We start from the raw sequence: 25737 nt of genomic DNA, 5'->3' as shown, positions 1-25737 counted from the left end.
TTCCAGCTTGTGGGGAAGAGGTCTTCAATGTAAATGTCACCAGGGGTGATCTCCTTAGATTGGCATCAGTCTTGAATGAAGATCCAAGCAGGAGGCAAGAAAAAGCTCAGAACAAAAAAGGAATGTGCCTTTGTTTTAACATCTCTTTGCATGGACGTCACCACCATCACCATCACAGTGCATTACAATGCGGAGGGATTCACCTAAACCTTGTTAGTAGGGGACATCTTTCAAGGAACCTATAGACAGTCACTCTCTCCTGGGAGTGAAGTAGCTCTCTACTACAGACCTGACCTGTACTGCAAGGGACCTCATAGCCATGTCTGTAGAATGTAACCCTTGTGAGGCACTCACATATTTGTGTTCACGCCACTCCACTGCACCAATTCATGTGCTCACTCTCCTTCATATTCATATGCAGAGCTTCTCTAATGCATTGTGCTTGGAATGTCACGTAGGTTGCTTTGCATAATGCTAAAAATGCTTCAGTAGGTGTGAATGACACCATCAAATTAAGAGCTCTTGAAAATGCCTTTTCATCAAAAATTCATTTTATATGATTGCCTCAGGCAAAGAAGCATTTTGTCTTTATTCCACTGTGACTCATAATTAAAATTCCCCCATGACAGAGATAATTAATGATATTGAAGCATTGACAACAAGTACACACAGTGTATTTTCAAATAGAAAAGACCGGTTTAACTAGTACTGCTAGTTTTGTCATTTTCTTACACATTTTCTTCTATGCAGTGGGCAATGCAGGTACCTTTGCAAAAGATTTTAGCTCCACTTCTCCGCTGTGAGCAATTTCATTTTCTCTTTGTTGAATAGATAACTTTTCAGCTCATGCCTGAAGAGGAGGCAGTCAGCTTCCTTTCATTAAAAACATCTCTTCAAATTTGACCTGTGCCAAGTTTCTCCATGAGGGACATTCTATAGAATATCAGAATTGATTGGGGCTGCAAGTGAATGCATTTTGAATGGGTGAAGCTTAAAAGAGAAAGTTACTTTTCTCATGTTGATTCAATATGAGTCTATTCCATTCATTACTGGGCTACATTGTGATTTCCTATGAATTTAATTTTACTGTTAGGAAGTGAAATAAGGAACAGACAGACAAAATATACAGGAAATAATTAGTAGAATGTGAACACAGTCATGTCTTCTGCTTACTGTCATTTCTTCCATGTTCAACATAGCAATCAAAATGCACAATGCAAAGTACTGAAGTTAGAAAGTGGAAAAATTATCATGAAAAAGGTTTTTCAGTCTCAGTTATCTACAGAAAAATTTGTAGTTTTTCAGTTACTAGACATTTTCATCAAACATTCCTTCACTGTATAATTCAGGCATAGAGTTTTCAGTGACCTGAAAGAAACATGAGGCAAGTTTAAAGGTTTACAGATTTTTAATGGTGTGTGATTTCATAGTAAAGATGGGAGAACTGTGAAATTGATCCTATTAGTCATGGTTGACTGGTTAATTTCTGCTTCTTTTATCTCTTCAAATACACTTTTTTCGTCCTTCCTTCAAACAGAGCAGACAGCAAGGTTCCTCAGACCTTTGTGTGAAGTTTCATCTGGTAAAGCCCACAGAATGTACTAGGGTTACTGACAAAAAATAGTCTATATATAGCCAGGACAGTCCGGTATATTTTAAATGAAATATGTTCTCTCTGTACTGATAACAGGTTGCTGCATTGATGTGCCTAAAATTCTATCCAGAACTCAGCTTGAACAGGAAGGAACGTAATCTCCCTACTGATGAACCATCATCAGCATAGAAAATGGACAATGTTGAGAAAAAAGCAAGGTATCGGACAAGGGCCAAAAGACTGCTAATGTACGCGGAAGAATGAAAGAAAGAGCTTTGAAGAGCAAAGCAGAAATCAATGAGGTGAAATCAAGGTCTGGAAAAAAAAGTCAGTGGCCAAGGAGGACTAAAGATTTGAGTCAAGTAGCACCCGCTGTCTGAAACTCAACACCTCATCCCCCAGCGTCATCCCACAATGAGTAACGGTATCCTGGTGTAGGTAGGGTCTGAGCCCAGCCTCCCATGGGGCCTAACTGAAGACCGTCCCCTCATGACCTCTGCCCCGGTTGTCCTCCCAGCTTGTGCGGCCAGCCCAGCTCCTTAGAGATACACAGATGGACAGACAGACAGTGATTAGACAGCATGCATCAACAGGAAATGGGCAAGTGTCCCCTGGTGCTATGTCCTGCTGATTATTTTCTGTCCCTTCATCTTGCTCGAGTGGCAGATGGCTGTCTGCTGTGGGACGGAAGATGGAGAGAATAAAGCCAGTTGATTAAAAGCAAACAAACAGAGGGAAGAGGAGGCAGCAAGGCCGAGGGACCAAGTGAAGGAGGGAATGGAGGAAGGGGGTGAGGTGCAAGAAAAGGAAAGGGAGAACCCCCCTAACATGAGCCCCCCTCCAGCTGCCATAAGGCAGGCGTGAGGTGGGGGCCAGTGTCCGGAAAGCCGTGATTTCCAGATCAAACATCATCATCAGACCCTGTGTAATGCAAAGGTCCAGATGTCTGGTGCTTATGGCTTCCTGTCTGCCTGGGTGCTCTGCAGGCTGCAGATGATATACCAGCTCCCACTGTGTAAACCATTTCAATGCTGGCAGGAGACATTTCAGCAGATCAGTCAAAGGTTGGTAATTATGTTGTGTGTATGCCTCTTTGTGTGTGTGTGTGTGTGTGTGTGTGTGTGTGTGTGTGTGTGTGTGTGTGAGCTTGCATGTGAAATTGCACAGTATGTATGTTTAGGTGAGCTCAGAAATGCACCGCTTGCTGGAAAAAATCAAAAGCTTTCGAGTGAACTGGAGAAGTTCTGCTTAGAAGTCGTCTTTACTTATAGTTTGGACGTGCCTCCCCCCGCGTGCGTGGTTTAATGCATGAGGTCATTCTGAGAAGCCCATTCTTTACAGACCCATGTGATAAGTGTTTTCCCGGACAATTTTACAGTAGAGGACTCACAGCATGTAATTTGAACTCCAAGAGTCATGTCTATTCACTGCTTGCTTTTTTTTTCTTGTCTGAATGATCTGATCAAAACTGCATGTGTCGGTGTCTGTGAATGGAGAGGAAGTGGCTTTGAATCCTGCCCAAGAAATTCTCAAAGCTGTGAGTCTAACTCCTGGATGTCGCAACACAACATGATACCATTCAATGGCACAAGGCCAGTTTCTGATTTTGATTTCAAAAGTGATATATTTAGAATGAGTAGAGTTGGGCAGCCCAATGCTTAAGACTGGAAACTGCAGGAAACCCTTTCAGGAAGAGGACTCTTATATCCATGTTATTTGGAGCAAGTGATAGGTGTGCAAAAGTGAAGCCGTTAGTGTCATTTTGAACACTGGACACTTGGTTCAAAGTTCAGTAAAGATAGGGCGATTGATGCAGAGGAAATTAGTTTCCAAGGTGCAATTGTTGCCACTGAGTCATTACTCCTCATTTCTGAAATGCTTTCTGTCAACTCCCTATCTTCACCATCCTGCATAGGACTTGCATCAATGACAAATACTGTGGCCATGACTTGTATGATACCTTCTTCCAATTTTGCAACAAAAGTTCCACAAAACATTCTCCACACACATGTGGTTAAACATTTACATGACAGCAGGTATGTTCACAGGATGGAAAATCAGAACAAATGAGACCTCTGCTCCACAGGCAATATTACTTGCTTTGCCCATTGAGAATTCAGATGGCTATCTTGATTTCAGAAGCCCACAAGGCAAGCAGGGCGCTGTCAGACAGGCAAGGTGTTTGAGGCTGCTCTCCTTATCTTTATCTTGGATTTTCTTAAACAGTTTCCTCTGAAATGTTGTGTCTACATTCCACCTTCAAAGGGAAGGTTCAAAGAGAAATACAGCAGCCGTCTTGGGCAAATAAATATTCACTGCAAATTCAAATCAAGGTCTGACTGGCTTACTTGGTTTCTTTTTCATATTGTTTTTGTGGTATGCTCCTGATATTGATTTACTCCTGAAATTTGTTCATTCAGCCTGGACTTATTACAGTGATTTTCATATGATTGGAAATTGTAACAGTATTCCTTGTGATGGATTATCTCCTTCCAGTATGCTGCACATTGGATTACAACATTGCAGACACAGATAACGTTTTCACACCAGAGACTTCACAGGGAAAGGTCAATGCATTCCAAAAGCAATGTAAGATGTGTAGCAACAAGATGAAGACAATCCCCTGCACTCATGAAGTGGTTTGTATTTTCAATGCCAGCAAAGCTCTTAAAGAGCTGACAGTCTGGAACATTGATTCAAATGAGCTTGAGGAGAAAACGGTGTTTAGAGCCTCCATCACAATCATGCTTTATACCCCACTGATTCTTTACAAGGAAATTTACAGATGCAAACGAGAAACACAGGTGATGTTATGGTGAGTGATACATTAGCATCACAATTAAACCCTCTAGCCTCATGCAGTATACTCAACAGGAGTGTTTAATGTGAGCATAGTGGAATTACTATATTACCGTGTCATCTCACTTTAACAATGGTGAAATATTTTCTGGTATATCATCTATATATCTGATTCCCTCAGAATATATAGTCCATGGCTTAATTCCAATGTAGTCAAGCCATGCAAGCACCTGGCACCCTCCCCTACTTCTTGCTACAATGGGGCTGTGGGGCAGGTTTTGTTTCATGAATGCACTGTGGGTTGGGGTGGAGAAATACACATAGTCAACTTAAAAACTCTGCAAGTCATTGTTTCAATTTGGATTTTGGTAGGTTTTGCTTAAAGCCCCTGCAAATCTCTGATAATCCCACATGTAGGGTATTATAACCTGCAAACCTTCCCTTTATAATGCAAAATGCGGAGCTGCTGCCTGAGGAAAAAAATAATAATATTGGCACATATTTCCACCTCCCATGGCTCCACTGCTACTAAAACGTCAGATTATAGATTTAAAACTACAGAATCCATAGAGAGTCCCTTTAGAGTCACAGGATGGAAGGTCACAGAATTGACTGCTATGCTACATCTGTTTTTTTCTTTTTTTCTGTGAGATGTTGCAGTGGTTTTCAAAGTGATGGTGACAGGGAATCCAGCGGGATAGGAGAGCAGGAGGAGAAGGATCTGGAATTCTGCACACCAACCCAATGCCAAAACCTTGAAGGGGATGTATAAGCCTCAATTTTAAAATTAAGCACATACAACAATAACACAAACACCAGGAGACCAATCTGGTAGTGCTGAATGCTTTCCATGTGGACTCTGGCAAGAACTAGGAGTGTGCTGTTTTAATTAACGCATGTTTATTATGAATAGAGCATAGGAGTGGATACAGCTTTAGGTTAGCGTCGTTTTGTGAAAAATATGAAATTAATAATGTGTCGTCATGATGTGAGCTCTTACGCGCGTTTAATTATTGAATTCAATGTGTTTAATTGTTGGCGTTTGCAGCGCTTACACGCACGAAGGCTGCAAACTTATTTTCTCTTAGGGAGGCGGGACAGGGGGAAGTGGCAGGAAAGGTAAATCTCCGCCCCAGGGGTGTGTCTTGCGCGAATGAGAGAACTGCATCCACCTGCCAGCGCATTTCTCCAGCAGTCAGGAGCCTCTTAGTGTAAGTACAGCGACAGAGATCGTCAAAACCGGGTAAACTGATCGTATCACAAGGGATAATACTTCGTGTTCAAGTGGGATTGTTTTCAACGTAACTAAAATAAAAAAGGACTGTGCCACAATTGAAAATTGGAACAGAAATACCCCGAGCTTGGGTGAATACCAAGCTTTGGATACGGGCGTTATTATTGAGGAATTATACAGGATTTACACAACTTTGGAGAGAATTGAATTGGATTCTGCTGGTTGCTTCCTAAATGACTTTTATGAGTGGAATCGAAGTACTTTGCGGCGGGAAGTAACAAACAGGTAACTATTTATTTGAACTTTAGTGTGCATTGATAGTTGGAAATGTGATTCAGTTTTCTGAATGTAATTTATCTGCGACTGTTAACATCCATATTTTCTGACAGTTTTGTAACCCTGCTCTCGGATATTTAGATGGCTTTATAGTTGCTACCGTGGTATGTTTGTTTGCATTTATGAAAATTTTAAAAGTAATATCATTTAATGTAAGTGGTCCTACAGTTAGTATTATATTGTAAGTGGAAGACTATCAGAGAAGATAATATCACATGTTCTAAAGTGGTTAAATAATTCTGACTATTTAATAATATTATATTTATAAGTTATGTGGTTTATGAGGTGCACTCTCAATCGATGAATGAGTAGCATTTGTTTTTATTTTATTCTGTGTGTTTATACGATTAGCAAGGGGGGTAATGATGAAATTTGTAGTGCGACTGAGATAGCGAGCTAATCTGCTGGAATGTTTTCTTTCCGTGCATTTAAATCGGAGTCGATTTTGAGTTTTATCACACCAGGCGACGTTTTACTGTTCTTTCTTCTTGCCTTGTCAAGTCAGTACAGTAACGTTGTCACACTGAGTGTGCCGCGCAAATATTCATCAGGAAGTCGTCGGGGGGGCATGCATTAGTGTTTCTGCTGGCATTTCGATAAGTCCGCACGCGGTATGGTTCCGCTGAAACGCCAACCATTGGCTGTCACTCAACGCGGACAAAATCCGAGCAACACGCAGCATGTCGAGTGTGTAGATGTAACATTAAGGATCAAAGACCACTACGGTTTTCTAGAGTGAAATAATTGTAGATGTTTTTCCTTTTTGTGAAGTTCTTATATTTTGTTATGCTTAAGGTCGTTGCTCCACGTTAACATTTTAAAACTAATTCCATATAACATGTGCAAGGTTTTATCAGCAACCCCCGCGAGAGCATGCATTTATGGATTTATCTGAGACTACATTTGCTTGGTTAATTTTGTATTTTTATGAATCCACTTGGATGAAATGTACCGCTCTCATACCCATCCCGTATGTCTTACTTTAGCGAAACACTCACCAGAAATATAATTTCTGTAATGTGACTAATGTGTGTTACATTTTGTAACCGTTTTCTTGAATGACATTTTGGTGAATAGAGCTACCAAAATATGATAGATTTCATTTACCCTTTGCAACTGACGGTTAATTTCTACATTAGACTATTGCTACCTGATGGGTACATGGTACCTGGAAATATGAAGATTGTTAGCAAATACCTCAGAATTAGAAGCTAAGCCACAAATTCTTTTTTACACAGTGAGATAGTAGAAAAGTTCTCGCTCAGGGCATTATCTGGAGGTTAGGGTCTTAAATTCGATACACGATCTTCTGCCTTCAATTGCAACTTGACCTGACAGTCCGTTGACCTGCGTTTACAAGCGGAACAGGACCGTGCCGGGAGGATTAAGTAGCCAAAAACAAGTCTTAAAGCAAAGTTTATAGCCATTCAACGCTTAAATCATACGTAATGACATTCTTAGTGCTATGCTTTGTGAACCGAAGGCGACTCGAGTAAAACGCCAAATGTGGAATGCATCAGCAAATGAGAGGCAACTCTCATGGTAATTTTTAATTAATCAATTATTTAATTAATACCAATGTACCTATCAATAGCAGTATAATGGGACCAAAATATAGCAGGCAAATAAAACTTTGGAACAAATCTGACACTGCGCGCGTGAAATGTGGCGCTCTGTCAGACCTTCAGGTAGACTAGAAAAGGATCCAAACTGAATCGAAACATGCATGCAAATCTCGTGTTCGAAGCATTTATTTTTTTATCGAATGGTGTTGACGCTGACACTTGCAGGAATATTTTATTCTAACTATTTATCATCCTACTTTTTAAAAATGTATCTTGTTGGACAGTAGTGCATTACTTTTAGATACGCTTTATTCCTATACATCGTGGTGATGCTTGAAGATGCAGCTTTCTGTGCGTCACGCGTAAAATCCTTTCGACCAACTGTAAATGAGAAGTCAGTGGCAGAGGCAGGTTTATGCTTTCCTTTGCGATTCACTGATGTGATTTTAATTATTATTTTAAGTTACTTGGTTGAAGCGCATGTCGAGAGTCTGTTTTTCGTATTTTCCAACACATCGGATATTTTCTTTAAAAATAAAAAAAACAAGCGGATGCAGTAGCCTAACTCCCCTTTCTCTTCATAAATGTTAGGATAAATATTTTCAGAAAGCTGTAAATACCAAAAATCCATTTCGAGACCCGTTTGGAATCCATGCTGGCACACAGATTTGCTTAAGACGCGTCAGTTGTGTACAGTTAGCAGGTAAATTGCTCTAAAGAGCAATCCCCCTGTGTTTAGATGGCAAGAAACCGTTTCTTGCTGCTTATTTTACACAGCGGTGTGACAAACGGAGCGCGAAGACATTTCTAGGGTAATGTCTTTGGTGAAAAAGCGATTGGCGTAGTATAACAAAACGTTGGTAGTGCTTTCTGTATGCTTTACAAAGCATTTTAATGTGACGGTTTGTAAATGTTATTAGATGGTTTCGTTATATTTTGATGAGCTGACGTAATTAATCCCGACTTCTAGACATAGCTTTGCATCAGTTATCTGTAAATGTTTTTTTTTTTGTCATAAATGTATCGCCGACTAAGTTACCACGGTGACACGCCCATACAACACCGAACGCGTGAAATACAGACCTTTGTGGTAATAACTTTTTTAAGGATGTTTGTTTGCTGTATTTATAATTTTTTGCATTACATTAAGGTAGGGAAGGTTCAAAATAGAAGTTTTGCCTGGCCTCAACGCATAAGACGATTTAACGTTAATTCAGTTTTGTTAATTGGTCTTGATTTTGTCTGCGCTACACTTTGACTTGCTTATGTGGGGTAATCATGCTTTGACATTGAATAAACAGTTGGATAGTTAACAAATGGGTTGCAAATAGCTGTGGTTTGAACAGCTGGTTTCAATTTTATAGGTTCATTCGGATGAAGGAATACGATCCTTTTCCTCCTTTTCCACTGTGAAACCGTGTGTAATTCTTATTCGCTTCCTTCTCCACCTCGCTGTGATGAGAAGTCAGTGTCTGCGGATCTATTTATTTTATCTTTTCTGCCCTAAAGCAGTTTTACTGCATTATCAGATTAAGGCTGAAAAAGTCAGGTGCTATTATCTCGGCCATGTGTTCCGTGATGCAAAAAAGGATTAAAAAAGGAAGCTGAAACGTGCATGGGTTAAATAAAAACAGTGCTGTGTAATGCATTCTGAGTATCACGCATAGTGTTTTCAGGAGTGCTGTGGATGTGATAGTTGATTCTGAAGTGCGGAGTAAATTCCTGGACAGAGGTGGACAGTGAGAGAGTTGGATCGTTTGCACAGTGCGCTGCCGCTGGTGCTGACCGCGTATGGTTGCTGGACCCGTTGCAGTGGGGTCAGTGAAGTCAGACCGCAAGAGTGCTGGAAGCACCCAGGTTCTGTGGGGGAGAGAGAGAGAGAGAGAGAGGGAGAGGAGAGGGAAGAGGAGGAGGGCCTGGCTGCTAGTGGTGCTGTTGGGTGCACAACCGAATGCCCACTTCCTCCCCTCAGAGGCTGACTCTGGGTCTTTCGCACCCGCCCTTGCTCTTAGTGTGGGGGTGCGGTCATGCTCCGCCTGACTGCTGTTTCTTCTGTCGCCATAAAGGGAGAGCAAGAGACAGGGAGAACTTAATCCGTCGTGACAGCAGAGACCTTGGCGATATCTCTAGGAAGACAGAGCAGGGTGAAACAAAAAGGCAGGGAAAGAAAAGGCTGTGGTGAAGACTAATCATTGGGGCATTCATGCGGTACAGCAGCTAAGGAACTGGGCTTAGGGGTTGCAGGTTCAATTCCCAGTTGGGACATTGATGTTGTAGCCTTCTGCAAGGCAATTCATTTGAATTGCTTCAGCAAATACAGCTGTGTAAATAAATAACATGTGAAATGTAATATAATTTGCCATGGATAAAGATCTCTGCTGAGCAAATGAATACTACCACTAATAAATCATTAATAACAGGCTAGGCTGGGTAAGGGCTGTGTCTCTTACACTTATAAGGGCTTCATGTGTGCTATGCATAATTTGTGGCATCTTAGCTTTACAGTGGAGTGTAGCATTGCTGTACCTGGACATCTTAATGGCATGATTTGTAATGGCCAGGGCCAGTTATTTTCTGGCCATTGCATTTGAAGTCTCATTCTAGGTTTCCTCTCAGGTGAGGAGGTCAAAGGGAATTAGGAGACCCTAAAGGGGAATACGGAGGTTCTGCTCTTCTTCTGTAATTAATCTCTTCTGAGGGCAAGGTGCTGAAATAATGTATTTTCATGAGGAGGAAGTAGTAAAAGTAAAGGACTGTATCTGTGGTAACAAGGAAGGCATAACAATACAGTAATATAAGGAGAGTGCAAGAAGAGGGAGAGAGATGGGTCGATTGATGAGATCCACAAGTCTTGATGTAATGAAGTACTTACACTTGTATTAAATCTGATATAACTTGTACTAAACTATACAGTTGGACTAGATCATTAGTCAGATGCGTGATTTGGTCCCAGATTAGATCTTAACCTAGCCTGGAAAATACCTGTGAACCATCTCTCGAAGTTACATATTTGTTGATGTCACTGTGGCTAATTCTGTGCTAATTGTGCGTCATTTAAAGAAAGTCCTTTTCAGGGGTGGAAAACTCCAGTCGTCAAAAGTTGAAGCACTTACTTGTATTTGTTCCATCCATGCACTGAGATAGTTGATTTCATTAATTAGTTCCCCTTCTGGCCGAAGAGTTATTACAAAATCCAAGTGACTGGAACAAATACTGAGAGTACTCCTATGGTCTGGACCGACCTTTCCACCTCTTGTCCTTTTATATTCTTTGCCATGTGTCAGTCAGTAGTCTGGGTAGATGTGAAGGTCTCTAGGGGGCTGTGGTTGCAGAGACCTCACTAAATCTTGCCTCCATCCTCCAGGGACCCAGGATCTCCCTCTCTGCGTCTGGAAGCAGACGGAAAACGGTGATGGACGGGCTGTGGCTGATGCGGACCCTCTCGGTCCTGGCTGTCTGCGCCCTGGGGTCCCGGGGTGACCCTCTTTCTGCGCCACGAGTCTTCCTGTCCTTCAAAGGTAAGGGACACGGCCACTTCTGAAGAATCCAACAGTCCCGTGTTTCCATGCCTGTGATCAGTCCGGGACACGTCTGTCTCTATCCTCAGTCTTCTGGAAGACGTTCACCTCAGCTGCAGCTATTTTTCCAAGTTTCAGATAAGTCTTTGGTCGTGGAATATGATGGGAAATTAACTGTGCTCCCTTTGGGAGGGTGTGCCCTTGCTGGATGATTAACGAGCAAAACAGCATCAGCTTTTTTAGGTGATGAGTAGACAGTGGAACGACGCTCATGTTGAAACCGAAACAATTAATGCAGTTTGAATCCCCACTCCTTAAATTCTCTGACAGGGATTGTTTCAGAGGTCATGTCTTTTCCAGGAGGTAGTAAAGTGCAGTTAGAAGAAAAAACAGCCATCTTGGCTCCGCACACTATCAAGGGCTTCACGCTGTGAACCTCACAGTGAGAGAGGAGAAGAGCTGAGCCTACGGTAAATGGGGCTCCTTCAATGCTCTTGTCTCTTTCCAAAACTGGAATGATACGTTTTTACATTCAAGCCCCCCCCCCGCCCCACACTGGGAATAGTCATCACATAAAACAAACTACACACCGCAAATGCTATTTAAGACTGGAGATAAAATATTGCTGGCTTAGTAGTGCATAACAAGTTGGAATGGATGTAATCACCATGGGGAGAATGAGGTATTATGAGGGAGAGGCCTGAAGCTAGGATCATGCGTCTTGCGCTGCAGCGGTGGTGTGGATTAGTGAGGTAGTAGGGCAAGGGGTTTTTTTTCTGATGGGGGGAGTCAAGATTCCGTGTAGTGAACGCCTGGATCAGTGCAGTATAGCGATATCCCCCATCTCGCCATGTCCCAGTCAGAGATCAGACCTTTGCTGTAGAACCCAGAGCAGACTGAAACCTGACTTAATTAAGCCACTGCAGCTCTCAATTGAAGACTCTTGTTACCTCTTCTGTTGTCAAGTTGGATTTAGCACATCACTGTTAATATCTTCATTACTTGTCAGTTTGTCTCTAGAAGTGTCTCTCTCTTCTTATATATAGAATTCATGCACACATAGATGCATGCATGCATACATACATACATATAGCGCCCTGTGCTGTCACATCTCTGTTACATTGTCATTTCCTTTTAGGCTTGTGTATGCGAGGCTCATAATGAGGCAAAGCCATGCAGAGCTCTCAAGAAAAGACCTAACTCACTCGAGTCTCTTGAAGCCTCAGATGGCTGTTAATCCACATTGCCTTATGGCCTCATTGCCTCACATGAGACAACAGTAAAAGCATGAGATCATATGCCCTCCAGCATTTTTCACCACAGAAAATATAGGGTGCATTCACATCATAGGAAAACTACCATTATATGCATTCTTGAAATGTGGTTTAGGTGTACTGTATTTGTATAAGCCAGAATCTCCGCTATGAAGTCATGTGTTATTTGCCAAAGCTGTACGAAGAGAGACAGAATTAGTTTTGTCTAGAATTGTTCCTCTGAACTGTTAGTTTTCTCGCTTACCTTTTTTCAGTCTTAATCAAGTAGGATTTCACAGTCTGCTGCATCTAAATTGGCAAAACACCAGAGTTGTCATTTTCTTTTTAATTTCATTTAATCGAGATTTTCTTTTTTTTTAATTGGTTTTTGAGGGAATCTCTGCTTGACAGAGCAGCTGGTCTTTTTAAGGGAAAGGCATGCAAGATTATGCCATTTGTTTGGTAATGTTCTAATTTTCACTCAGGGTGAAGGAATAGCTTTTTAATTGGCCCATATTGAATTTTTATTGTGTCAGGAGAGTGTAATTCATTTTAAGTAGAAAACTCTCGTTCATCATTTCAGGTTTTGCTCAGGATTTGGATGTGGTGCAGGAGGCTATCCCTGTCCTTCTGAAATATATTCTTGTCTTAATGTTATTAACTTCCAATTTTGTGATGGTTTTGTTCCCACCGGTTGTCACAGCAATGACAGGAACTGTATTAACGGTTGCCTTTTCCAAGTATGCCAAGCATTCTGTGTTTGCTGATTCGCACACGATACGTCAGTGGGAGCGAAGTCCGTAAAATCACAGAGAGGAACACAAGAATGACATCCTCTATGCAATTGCATGGATGTGGATGTCTGACAGCATCCAGCTAAATTCCCCTGGTAAATCTAGCTGATCTGTCGCTCAACGCAGAGGTTAAAACTATGACCCCTTAAACCAGAATCACTTGTGTTTGCCATTAAACAGACTTGGCTCTCGTAATAAGCCGGGCTACCCTACTAAATCCGGAACATCTTTATTGTTCTTTGAGCTCTCCTGCTTCCTTCCCTGGACTTCAAGTGAGAACATTCCCCTGGAGGTGCACTCCCTTTCCTTGGTGCGGGTTTGAGCAGTTTTTTGGGAAATTTAGTGCAGATGTCCAATGTGGCTGACTGCTTCAGGAGAGAGACACTTCCTGTCTGCCCTGAGGTGTATGCAGGGAAATAAATCAAATGGCCCGTGTTTCCGTGAAGTTGAACTTTCTTGCTGGGTTAATCCATGTCAGTCAAGAATATTCCTCATTGTGAAATATGATAGCACAAACATCTTAAGAAGAAACAATGAGGTCTCCTTTTACGGCTCATGGTAATGTGTGATATGCTGTTGGGCATGACCTGCTCAGTTGTCATATTTTCATTGTTGTGTTGGAACGTTAGTTATAAGAGATGCGTATGGGTTGATACTTACGACAAAGTTTACCCTGAGAGATCCGTTTATGTGCAGTAGGCTGAACTCAGAATTAAAATATTAGACCGGGCAGACATTTGCGTGTGACTGTGCTGACTAGAGAAGACTTAACAGGCAGCTCAGGATTCCTGGGTTCGTTGAAGAAACCTGGGCAATCGATGCTCTGCAGCCACGCGTGAGTGAGGGGGGCCCCGTTGCTAAGGAGCAGCAAAATGAGAACCACCACATAGAATCAATTCCCCATTCGGAGGGAGGATTCAAGTGACCTGAAAGAGGAAAGGCCAGTCGCCGCCGCAACAGTCAGGGAACGCGCGCTCAAGAGCGAACGGGGACAGACAGGACCTGAGGGACTGTTTGAAATGCACCAGGATCAAAGACGGATGAGGAGCAAGTCTACTTTTATGGCACTTTTTATTAAATTCACATTCCACCCCTGGATTTCTGTGTGTGTGTGTGTGTGCGCATGTGCGTGTGTTTGGAAGCTAGTTACGAATGTTCATTTTGTCAGCAGAGTTTCATTTCTTATTCACTTTCTCCTGACTACCTATTAAAATAACATTTTTGCAGTATTTCAAAATTATGATGGTCCACAGTTGCAACTGCCCTGTTTTTTTTCAGTTTGAAAAGCCCTCCATTCCATCAGCGAAGGCTTAAAGAATTACATGCTCAAAGATTGCTAAGAGGAAAGTTAAGGGTGCATGTGACATGCAAGCCTCCATATAAACCCATTTACAGATGACAAGGGATTTAAAAGCCCACAGTAGCAGATTACCGCTGTGGTACAATGGTTTTAAAATGCCCATAACAAATGAATGCATTCTGAAAGACAACTACCTGGAATAATTGAGAAAGCATTGCTCCAGGAAAATTAAAACACTTTAATCCAGACTATTAAAAGCTGCAGTTGTAAGGCATCAGGCACATTTTTTGCTAGGGCATAGGGCATCATCTACATGTATTGTATGTCTTTACATATTATTTATTTCTTTTGTCGAAATCAGTCCTGTTCGGTGTTTTATTGATTTCTAAAGTTGAATCCAGCTGTAGAGGAAAAGAAGGAACATTACTGGGGTGGGGTAACAGGGCACTGTTTGTGGAAGCCCTTAAAAACAGCCCTTAAGCGAGAAGCTGTTGGTGCTCAGCTCTGAATGTTATCTTCTTTGACAAGAGGCAGAGCAAATATCAGTGAAGAGGGAAGGAATGCCTGCTCAAGCATGAGCAGTGTGAGCAACGATAGCCTCCCAAAGGGCCACCGAGAGGAGAGGAGTTGGACTGCTGCAGCGATAACAGCAAAGAGGCAAAAATTTCTCAAGGCTTGTGCAAAGGACAGTTCCCCTCTCCCTCTTTCCCTCTCCCCTCTCTCCATCTCTTTCTTTCTCCCCCTCTCTGCCCCCCCCCCTTCTTTTTCTGTAATGCACTCTATGCTTTGTGTTTCTCCCTGCTTCACCTGTACGACTATATCTTGTTTGTGCTGCTTGCACGGATATTGACATGCTGAAAGCAGCAGGTACTCGTAAAGGAGGAGGATTTTTGCAGCTTGTTCTGTGTTTTTATACTGCCTGCTTGCTTTCTATTATTGGTGGATTAGTTATGGCTGATTAATTTGATTTGAGTGAAAAGCTGACCCAATGGCTAGCACTTTTGACTGGGCCAAACCTGAAATATTACATGACATGGAATGTAATTTATCAATTTGTAAGGCATACGTTCTGGGGGAAACAGCAGCAATGGTTCATGTTGCATAATGGCTTGATATGATTTCATCTTTATGAAGAGTGAGTCTCAGCACAAAGCAATATTTTTTGAAAGCACCGAGGTTTTCAGTCACTCGGCCTAAGTAAATTAAATTTAACACCGTGGCTCCCAATCCAGCAGGTTGGATTAAACAACTGGATTTGTTTGAATGCTCAGGAAAACCATTTGAACGTGTTGTGACATCGCGCTGGATTATCTCCCTCTTGCATATGAGGAATACACAGGCCTGATCCACAGGGACAGAATTGAAAATGTGGGTCATCTTCATCGTCACGGCAGTGCGTTGAATTAGTGCGGGGTTCGTATCACGGCAACAAGGCTCCGCCTCATCACTCAGCCGGAGTAGGCCACATGTCCTGCTGACCTCACATCTGTCCTTCTCACGCGGTGTGGGGCAAAGCACACCTATTTTTGTCCACAAGCTGTAATCACAGCCTATTTCGGGCGTTAAGGTCATGACCCTCAAAACAGGAGAGAGTCATGGAAGGGTTAACTGCCCGCACATGAGAGCATGGGAGCCTATTATGTAGTAATGACTTTCAGTAAGTTGTCCAGTCACATTTGAAAGTGTTTAAATCTGTTTTTCTTTAGCTGTGGTTCAGCAGGCACCTGGGAAACAGGGACGGTTTTGATAAGTGAGTTAAGCCAGTTGCAGATTGGCCAAGCCCTTACACAAGTTCTTATTACAGCCAATCTCTGTGCTTCTCTCTAACAGTCGTAACTTTGTATTGAAATGATTATCTCTCTCACACGCGAAGCACCCAGTGTTCACTTACATCTCATATCTGTAGTCACGGAACAGAATACATTAGAGAAGAGTTCAGCTCACCCGCAGTCACTTTATTTCTGGTTACCTATTATCCACATAAGGGTCTTAGTCAAAGTGAGCATCTCTCTGACCTACTCCTAGCTATTGTAGCCTGCTGCTGCTCTAGTTACAGCAACCTACATTTTTTCCAGATTCAAACCCTGGGGGAGGCTACAGTTTTATTGTTTCTACCATCAATAATGAAAGCATTTAATGGCTGAACAATTGGTTTACTGTGTGGTCTTTGGGGATTTTAAGTTTGGCTGTTACTGCTAATGGTGTTATTACAGAGCTGGGTAAGGGGTACGTTTTATGTGTTCTGACCTAAATGCATCCCAGGTTTGAGCAGTTTTCTTGCTGATAAATGCTTCAAGTGAAGGTGAAAGCAGACAAATTCAAAGAGGGTAGAGAGAGAGAGAGAGAGAGAGAGAGAGAGAGAGAGAGAGAGAGAGAGAGAGAGAGAGAGAGAGAGAGAGAGAACATGAAGGTCCTGTCATGGAGTTGGAGAGAATTTTTGAGGGTGTCACTTGATTGAAATGAGAGACCTGCTTTGTGTAATAGCTGCCTTCCTTCCAGAACAGTTCCTAATGATGAAGGCACAGGCAGGCAGTTGAAGTATCTTTCCTTCCCATCTCACAGAAGGGGCTCTAATTGGGTTTGTTTATCAGCAGTTCTGACACCGGAGCCTGAGGTAAGTGCTTTGGGCCGACCCTCCAAGAGTACAGTGCAACTCCACAATCAATGGACAGCTGAAATGCAATACATGGGACTATGGCAAAATGTGCTGACCCATCAGAAAGGATCTGGGTTACCCTCGCAAGCCTTCCCAGGCGGGACAAAACCGCAAAGGTCCACTGGGCCCTGAGTGGAACAGTGTTTGATAGTGTAATGTATTCACAAGGACAAGCAACAATGGCAGGTAGACGGCAAAGCCAGCCACTGCCAATCAGTTAAGCATGGATCTGTGAGCCTCTTTGAGATTTCAGTGGCCCCTCCAGTGCAATGGCTTACACAGAAAAATTAAGGCATTACAAAGTACAAACCTCAGCTGGCTTCCTCTTCCAGTGTAGAGCTTTCTTTCACCTTTTATCCTCCTCTTTTCCTTTTAAAAAAAGATTTCCATTTTTTCCACATATTGTTATGTAGCATTGCAGACAGGTACGTTCACATTGTTAAATATGGCCAGGTGAATTCATGCAGATACAATGAATTAATACATAAATTGGTACCAGACGAGTGCCATCCCTTGAATTTTGTGTACACCACCAGGCCTCTTATCACATGACAGGAGAGTATTTAAGATATTGACGGAAACTCCACCCCTAGCCTAGGCCTGCTCTGGCCAGTGTCCCATGCAACCCCTCTGCCTGGCAGAGAGTTTCACTTGTTTTACTGTAACTGCTCTTTGGATCTTAACAGAGGACTGTTCCAAGGGAAGGAAATGGTAACTGACAATTAATAAAATGCTTGTGCTGCTCTGGCCAAGACCCAGACCTCAGATCCTCCCGATAGAAATCATACTGAAGAAAGTTCGTCCACTAATGGGCAAACCCTGGACCGCTCTCTCGTTAGTACTGTGGTTCGCTTGAGAACAGACGCAGAAAGGTGACAAAGGTTCTGAGGGCCTGACAGCTGGGCCTTCCTTTTGGCCCAGAAAGACGCCGAGAACAGGAATCGCATGACGCACGAGAATAGAGGCCGGCCCCCCACACACAGCCAGCTGAGGCAGACTTCTGGCCACCGGCACTAGGGTTCGGAGATTCAGACTCAGCTGTGTGGTCAGGCTGCTGCAGCCCCTTCCACAAACAGTTAATCCCACGTCGTAAACCCCGCGGCCTGGAGGAGCGCGGGAAGTGGCACAGTGCGAGTGGCCAGAAGCGAGTGCTGTGTGTGGGAGAAAGGCATACAGTAGCTCCTCCGGCTCCGGGAGCTTGAACAATGCACCTCTAGCTTTGGGGTGGAGCTGCACTGGTCACAGAACAGGACAAGAAGCAGACAGAAGCAGGGCCCTGTGCCAGGAAAGAAGTTGTGCACAGAACCAGGGGACAGTTTGGCATAGATGAACCCAAACTCTGCCACAGCCTCTGTGGCCTTGATCCTGTTTTGAGCAATACATGGCCGCCACAGAGTCACGTCCCCTCTGTGTCAGCTGTCTGCTGCCTGCCCACAGCAAATGGGTTCCGCTCTGATCGCTGTGTTTTGCTTTAAAACCCACGCAGTGGCGGGCATGCTGGTGTTTTGTGCAGCCCCATGAATCGTGGTCATTGTAGCGCGGAGATGTTCCCTGTAAGTTTCTGAGAGCGACTGTAACGCAGCTTGCTTTGAAGGCAGTGCTGGTGTTTTGTGCAGACCCATGAATCGTGGTCATTGTAGTGCAGAGATGTTCTCTGTACGTCTCTGAGAGCGGCTGTAACGTAGCTTTGCTTTGAAGGCTGGCTATGAAATGCAGCAGGGTTCAGAATTCGCCTGGGTGGTCCGGCTCCTCATCCCGCCCGCACAGTCCTGGGGATTGGGGCTCTCGGCAGAAGTCCTGGCAGCATTTGCGTTCCTCACATCTGCTGGGACCTGCTTCGTGCAGCTGGCGCAGACCATCAGAAAAACTGAATCAATTTGGAATTAATGCACATTAATACCAATTACAGGAATCTTGCCTGTTCTCATTTTATATAGAAAATCTGTAATAATAATAATAGCATGGCTGTTTGGCAGGGTTCTCTCCCTCTGCTTTTCTCTCTCTCCCTCTCTCCCTCTGTTTCCCACTCTCTCCTTCTCTCCTTTCTCTATGGGAAAAAGATGCTTGGATGCACACTGCCCTGCAGCAAACATCCCTCCCTAGTTGCTCCAGAGACCCAGAGTATCCAGCACCCTCTGCTGTGGGAACGTCGCTGCCAAACCAGAATTATTCAGGGAGGAAAAACTGAAGGTGACAACGTAGGGTCTAAATATAGCTCCCTCATTGTCTCAGATGTTCAGATTCCCTGCTACAGTACTGCACACAGCAACACTCTCTCTCTTTCTCTCTTTCTCTCTCCCTCTCTCTCTCTCTCTCTCTCTCTCCCTCCCTCTCTCTCTCTTTCTCTTTCTCGCCTTCTCTCTCGCTCTCTCTCTCTCTCTCACACACACACACACACACACACACACACACACACACACACACGCTTTCTCTCTTCCTCTACGAAATTCAAATGTTCAAATTCATATTGCTTTATTGGCATGACAGAGATATTTCATTTGCATTGACTAACCATACAGCATTAAAAACAATGATAAATTAATAAATAAATAAGGAAAAAATAAAAAAAAAACCTCATGGTAACTTATAAGACATTCATGTAACTTCAACAATTATATATATTGAATGAAAATAATAGCAAATAAACAGACAGAAGATAACTATGTAAATAACTGATAAATATTAATAATTCTGTGTTCTCACTGTCACTCACACACTGCCCCTGAGATGGTTGCAGGCAGGTGACACCAGTGCAGAGCACTCCCTCATCTCTTCTTGGAGGATGGGAGGTTTTTGGTCAGGGAAGTTTTGAAAGCTGGATATGTGTAGTTTATTTTTTGGAAATACTGTGCTGTAATTTAACTGTATTTTTCACATTTTGTCATAAAATGCTCTGTCTCAGGTTGGCAGTGTAGGCATAGTCTTTCCTGTCTGGAAAGCCAAGTTTTCCACTGGTGGCCTTTTTCAGTTGCTAGACTCTGCTCTTTGAGCCTGTGCTTCTTCAGGGTAGTTTGTTGTGTCAGTTGCTGTGGATAAATACCACACACCACAATGTGCTGTGTATTTAGAGCCAGGTAATGCTGCATTTTGCTTGTGTTTGCATGCCTAGGTAATTGCAATAGGCGATTTAGTTTTGTTTTTTGTGTTCTAGTTTGGTCCATTCGGATTAATTTTCTAGGTGATTTTCTCTCTCGCTCCCTCTCTTTCTCTCTCTCTCTCTCTTTCTGTCTTTCTCACTCTTTCAGAAATTGTTTCATATGTACATTATTGGCATATAAATTTCAACAATATCTAAAGATAACAATACTATAAACAGGAAAGTGACCATTATTATACATCTCTCTTTCTTTCTCCATCTGCCATGTTTTGATGACAAAAATAAACAGGGGTTCTTCTTGTATTTTGGCCATGTTCTTTAAGTGTGCTCAGATAAATGGATGTGAGTTCCTCTGCTGTCAAACTTTAACATGTGGATTTACTCTGGGGGTTCACCTCCAAACTGTAATAAATAGCTGCATTGATGGAGACTGAGATCAGAGCCAGAGAGGATACAGGGATACTCCACTGCATTCAGGGTGCATGTTGTACCTGTGGCATGTAGGATTGCAGTCATAAATTGTGAACAATTTCTCCTCCAATGTGGCTGTCATCTTTTCATCTTTTATGCGAAGTAAATACGTATTTCTGATCATGTGAAAAACAGAAAAATTGAAACCATACTGATTGATGGCAGTACACCAATCTAAGCCTTTCAAGACCAAAGTCGTTTACCCAAAAAAAAGTATAACAGAGCACTTCATCACAATGCAATCCCTCCCTGCAGAGAAATACAGACGTGCAGTCCAAATGAAATCATGATCTTTTTTTATTTAGTCCAGGACATCTGCCAGCAGTGACTGTGGAAGAGGCAAGGGACAGACAATTCTTAGAGCCTGGCCATATTGACAGACATTTTAATGAAAGTCAGAGCCCTCCCTTGTGGGGGAATGGATCACCTATCTGGGATATCCCCCAATTTTTTTCCCCCTGTTCCATGAGCAGCATCCCTCCTAGACCTAAGCCTGTCCCACTGTGAGGAACAATGCTTGATGTTTGACCCCTCTGACTCCTCTCTCGGCTCCCACCACCCCCCTCTCAGCTTCACTCCCTCTTATTCGAGCCATTCCTTCATGACTAAAGTTTGCCTTAGCTGAGTTGACTCCAATTGTGTGATGTTGTAAATATACTATTATGATTCTTTAGAGGCCTTTATTGATGGTATTTAATTGGTTGAATACATCTGGAATTATGTTTATTTATGAGAATGAGAACCAGCTACAAAATATGTATTTATGATAAGGTGAACACCAATTAGTTACACACCAGTGTACAATATTAAACTGAAAACCATTTAAGGTTTTGTGGGCACTAGTCCACAAAACAGCCATACTGTTGAAGGTGATGTCCCTTTCACTTTTGCTGTTTGTAGGAGCACAGCACTTAATGGGTTTGAAACAAATGCCCTTTACTACGTATCCTATAGGCCTGATTTACATGAAGGAGACCAGTGGATGGATGCGTACAGTATGTGTATACATGTCTGTACATGCATACATGCATTCAGGTGCAGTTATATCTAGCAGCAGACCAGCCAGGCCCTGCTGTCTGCAGCCACATCAGTGTATCCAGGCCAGCGCTGACAGTGTTGAGACAGATGGGATAAAAATAGAATCCAGGTTCATAAGATTCAGGGAGACATTTTCTATTCTTCCCAAGCAGGGCAGAAAGAAAATCCGCACCTGTTATGTTGAATAACTAAGTACTTTTATTTACAATTATCACTAAAATTAACAATCACAGAACTATAACTCTTGAATATATAAAAATCTTTTGAAATAATATGTAAATTACATATATGCACATTAATACATTTGACATATTTTAAACGATTATATTTGTACCGATGTACAATAATACTTATAATATTGCTTGCGTGTTATATTCTTTAAAACTGTTCACACTGCATGAAATTAAATGCACACTTAAAAATCCTGTCTCATGTTTTCCTCTCCCCTTCAGATTTCCAACCCAGTGATGTTTTAGAATGATAAGGATATGCAGTTTTTCAGCCAACCAGACAGTATGCAAGCTTTACTTCCGCAGTTACTTCAGCATCATTTTTGCAGGGTGAAACCTTGGAGGGAAAAACCTGTCGTTAAAGCAGACGCCCCCTTCCCAAGATAGCTTAACCTGAAAGGCCGAAATAATGAACATTATGATTTGGTGATATTCTCACAAATAAACAAAAATGTCTTTTTAAGAAACCAAAAAATGAACACTTGTTCGTTGTTCACATGAGGCCTTGGACAAATGAGCAGTTAGTTTGGATTAATTGTCTCTGGAGTGGTGGCAGTTCTCTGTGTATCAGTGTTTTTTCACTCTTCAGAATGAAACGCAGCTTTTGAAATGCAGAGAGAAATAACACTTGGAGAAGTCTTCACTCTCTGTCTTCTCGAGTCTAAGGGACTCAGGAACCATTTCTTGGTTTAATCGTCAAAACGCTGAACACTTCTTTGTTTTGTCATTTAAGCATGTCTCAGCCTTCATTACTCAGATGGCACATGACTGCGGTGGAGCTCTGAGTGAAAGTGACGGGGGGATGGGGGGGGTGGATGTTCACAGTTACAGCTGAAAGACAGTGAGATGATAATGGATTTTCAAAAAGTGTTTCTCTTAAGATGGAAAGTGACAGATGAAGAGCATTTGAATATGCAGCTCCTTAGGCACATGCATTCCTCGACAATAGGGGAGGGGGGTCTTTTTTTGGGGAGTGTGGCAGTGTGTATTGTTATTAGGCTTGGTTTCCATGACAGCAGTGTCTGCCATAACCTGTGAATTATGTGCTAAAAGTAGATTTGGCCCCAATGATTTTATCTTTAAAGTGGATTAAATTTAACTTTCCTGAAGCTAGCAGCCATTTCCCTCGCTGTGTTTCCAGGGAGATGCAGTTCTTTCTTTTGTCTTTTTACATGGAGTAAATTCTGTAAAAGAGATAATTGACTGAGATCTAGCTGTAACAATTACCCAAAAGTGACGGTGGCCTCTAGTCAAGTACTGTTTTCTTTTAAATATGTTTTAAGATGTGGGTGTGTGTGAAGGAAACATACACACAATCACCCCCCCCCCCCCCCCCCCCCCCCGCACACACACACACACAAATGCATGCACCTTCCCATTTAGCCCCCCTTCCAGATGTGCCAGCAGTGAGGGAGATCTCTGAAAAGATCACCAGGAGGGGTCGTGACCCTGGACCAAAATTGGGAGGAACGGGGTCAAGGGCGCCTCTGCTCCTGTTTATCCAGCCCGCCACTATTTATTACCATCTGTCTGTCAGCCCTGGATTCAGTTACTGCAGGGCGGGGAGGCACAGCAAATGACCAGTGCTGCAAGACACACAACATTTGGACAGGAGAAAGCGAAAGGTACTAGCATTGTTCTGCTGTGTGGGGGGAACACAGTGTCCAGTTGGCCTGCTGGACTAGTGATATTTGGTGCATGGGCTGGGGCAGGGGACAGATTTGGGCAGGGTGGGAGTTTGGAGGGAGCTTTGGAAACTGGTGGGGAAGCTGCAGAATGCCATTGGGGGAAATTCCCTTTCCATTTTGGGATATATTTTAGTCCACTGCACGGCATTAGAGACTATCGCTGTGAAAATCATGCCAGACTGACCGTGCCTGTATGAGCGAAGCCTGATGAATCACCACCATGCTGGCACAGTTCCCTAAGAAGTTGTTAGAGATGTGCTAGCGGACAGAGTTAGTTAGTCAGTATCTGAATGAGCTGGAGAGATGGGGAAAGGGAGGATGGGGGTCTCCGCTGGGAGGACGCGAATTACACACAGACTCTGCTTTTCATTATCTTTGTGTGTGTGAGTGCTCGCTGAATCGGCAAACCTCAGCTGGAGTAAGAGCATGTTGTAATGCCGCGAGGCCGCGCCAATGCTCTGATGATAACGCTGCTCCCAACGGGGGCCTCTGTGACAGCCAAGAAATGGGAACGGCAAACAAACCCCCATCTCATGTGCACTCCAGTCTTATCTCCATATTGTCTTAAGGTAAATTTACACCATTTAGATCATTTGCTGGCTTATGAAAACCTTTGGACAGGAGCCTTGAACATAACCGTGCCATACATTTAAGTCCTTGATCAGATTTATGGTTCAGAATCGGAATTGAGATATGTCCAAATATTTCTTTGGTTGTAAAAAAAAAAGGTTGTTGCTGTACGCTGTTCTTTGTATACTTCCATGGAAAAACACTCCTAATAAAAAAAAGTAGATATTGGTGTTTTGTTAGATTTGGGTAAAGCACAGCAGACTTATAACAATTACTGAGAAGTTAAACGCAAACTTTGTTTAGACAGAAGGCTGAGAAAGGCTTGTTTGTGCAGGGAATTGTACAGTGAATGTGTGTAAAGAAAAGAAATGGTGCTCTGATTGAACGTTTGTGTGCCTGTGTGTGTGTATCCATGTGTGCGTGTATGCATGCGTATCTGTGTATTTCACCCAGGTGGACTCACCCGGACAGAAATTTTTCAGCTGCAGTTCACAAAACAAAAGTTCACTAGAGGGAAGTGATTATGAAAAGAGAGAACAGCAAAATGGTTTCTCTGCATGTGGGATACGGACCAAGTAGCTGTCTGAATATGGAAAAGATATTTCACTGCGGAATAAAGCTCACCGTTCAGCCAGACCGCGATCTCGCGGGAGCCTTTTGGCTTTGTTTTGCCTCTGGATTAAAACGGCATCAGAATTCCTCATGCTTCGTCTATCTGTTCCTCTCTTGTTTCCCCACCCAACTTCACCCCAGTTTCATCAGGTACTGTATATGCTGCAGGTGGTTTTGAGACTTGCCTCACCTTTCCAGACCACAGACATTTTTTGAAAAATTTTAAGAAGAAAACCACGTGCACTGAGCTCATGCGCTGGGCTTGGAACAGAGACCAGCCATGCAGGGCCAGGGGTGGGATGTGAACCTGCGTTTAGTAGAGCCCCTGTTTCCAGAAACTCAAACAAAAGGATGGGATTATGAAAGGGGACTCTGAAGGAGCGGGAGGGCCCAGTAGCAGTGTGTGTGTGTGTGTGTGTGTGTGTGTGTGTGTGTGTGTGTGTGTGTGTGTGTGTGTGTGTGTGTGTGTGTGTGTGTGTGTGTGTGTGTGTGTGTGTGTGTTCACCTGTCCATTTATGAAGTGATTCACACTTTGAGACATCTGGAGGTGGATTAAAGCTTGCATTATTTATTTGAAAGTCTCCTAAGTGCACCAGATTCTCTCTGCACAGGTTGGATACTGCTCTGACTCACATTATTACTCAACACAAAAGTGCAAATGTTGACCAGAACTTTTTAAGCTTGGATCTGCAAGCCCCAGCTGGAACCAAGATGAAGATTGCTCTTTCTTATATATTTTATATATTTTTATATCTTTTGCTGTGTTGCAGTGTTCGCAAACGAATGGAATGTGGTTGTGGGGTTTAAATGGCTGATGCTGGCAAGTTTTGGACCATGTGAAAGCATAATTATTCTTCAGTTGATCAAAAAGCTGTGACACCTATGACAGGTGTTTTTTTCATTTAAGCTGTATGTGGATAAACAACTGTCAGCTGGTATGTAGTAGCACATTAATACAAATCAAGGAGTGAAAGAATCTGAA

At 42.8% G+C, this 25737-nt stretch overlaps 1 protein-coding gene across 2 annotated transcripts in view; it reads left to right on the top strand.

Moving 5' to 3' along the window:
* Positions 1–5603: 5603 nt before the first annotated feature.
* Positions 5604–25737, top strand: part of LOC118780185 (semaphorin-3F-like) — an 83184-nt gene continuing 63050 nt past the window's right edge. Inside the window, exons 1-2 of one of the 2 annotated variants that reach the window (XM_036532550.1) lie at positions 5604–5912; positions 10893–11046. In XM_036532550.1, coding sequence (XP_036388443.1) covers positions 10941–11046 — 106 coding nt within the window. In that variant the 5' untranslated portion in view covers positions 5604–5912; positions 10893–10940. Of the gene's footprint in view, positions 5913–8323; positions 8341–10892; positions 11047–25737 lie in introns of those variants that run through there. The other variant, XM_036532551.1, reaches the window with a different exon arrangement.

This window comes from Megalops cyprinoides, chromosome 7 (genome assembly GCF_013368585.1).
Source record: "Megalops cyprinoides isolate fMegCyp1 chromosome 7, fMegCyp1.pri, whole genome shotgun sequence".
Lineage (NCBI taxonomy): Eukaryota > Metazoa > Chordata > Actinopteri > Elopiformes > Megalopidae > Megalops > Megalops cyprinoides.
The sequence above is the reverse complement of the archived record's forward strand: the minus strand, read 5'-3'. Positions and strand labels throughout refer to the sequence as shown.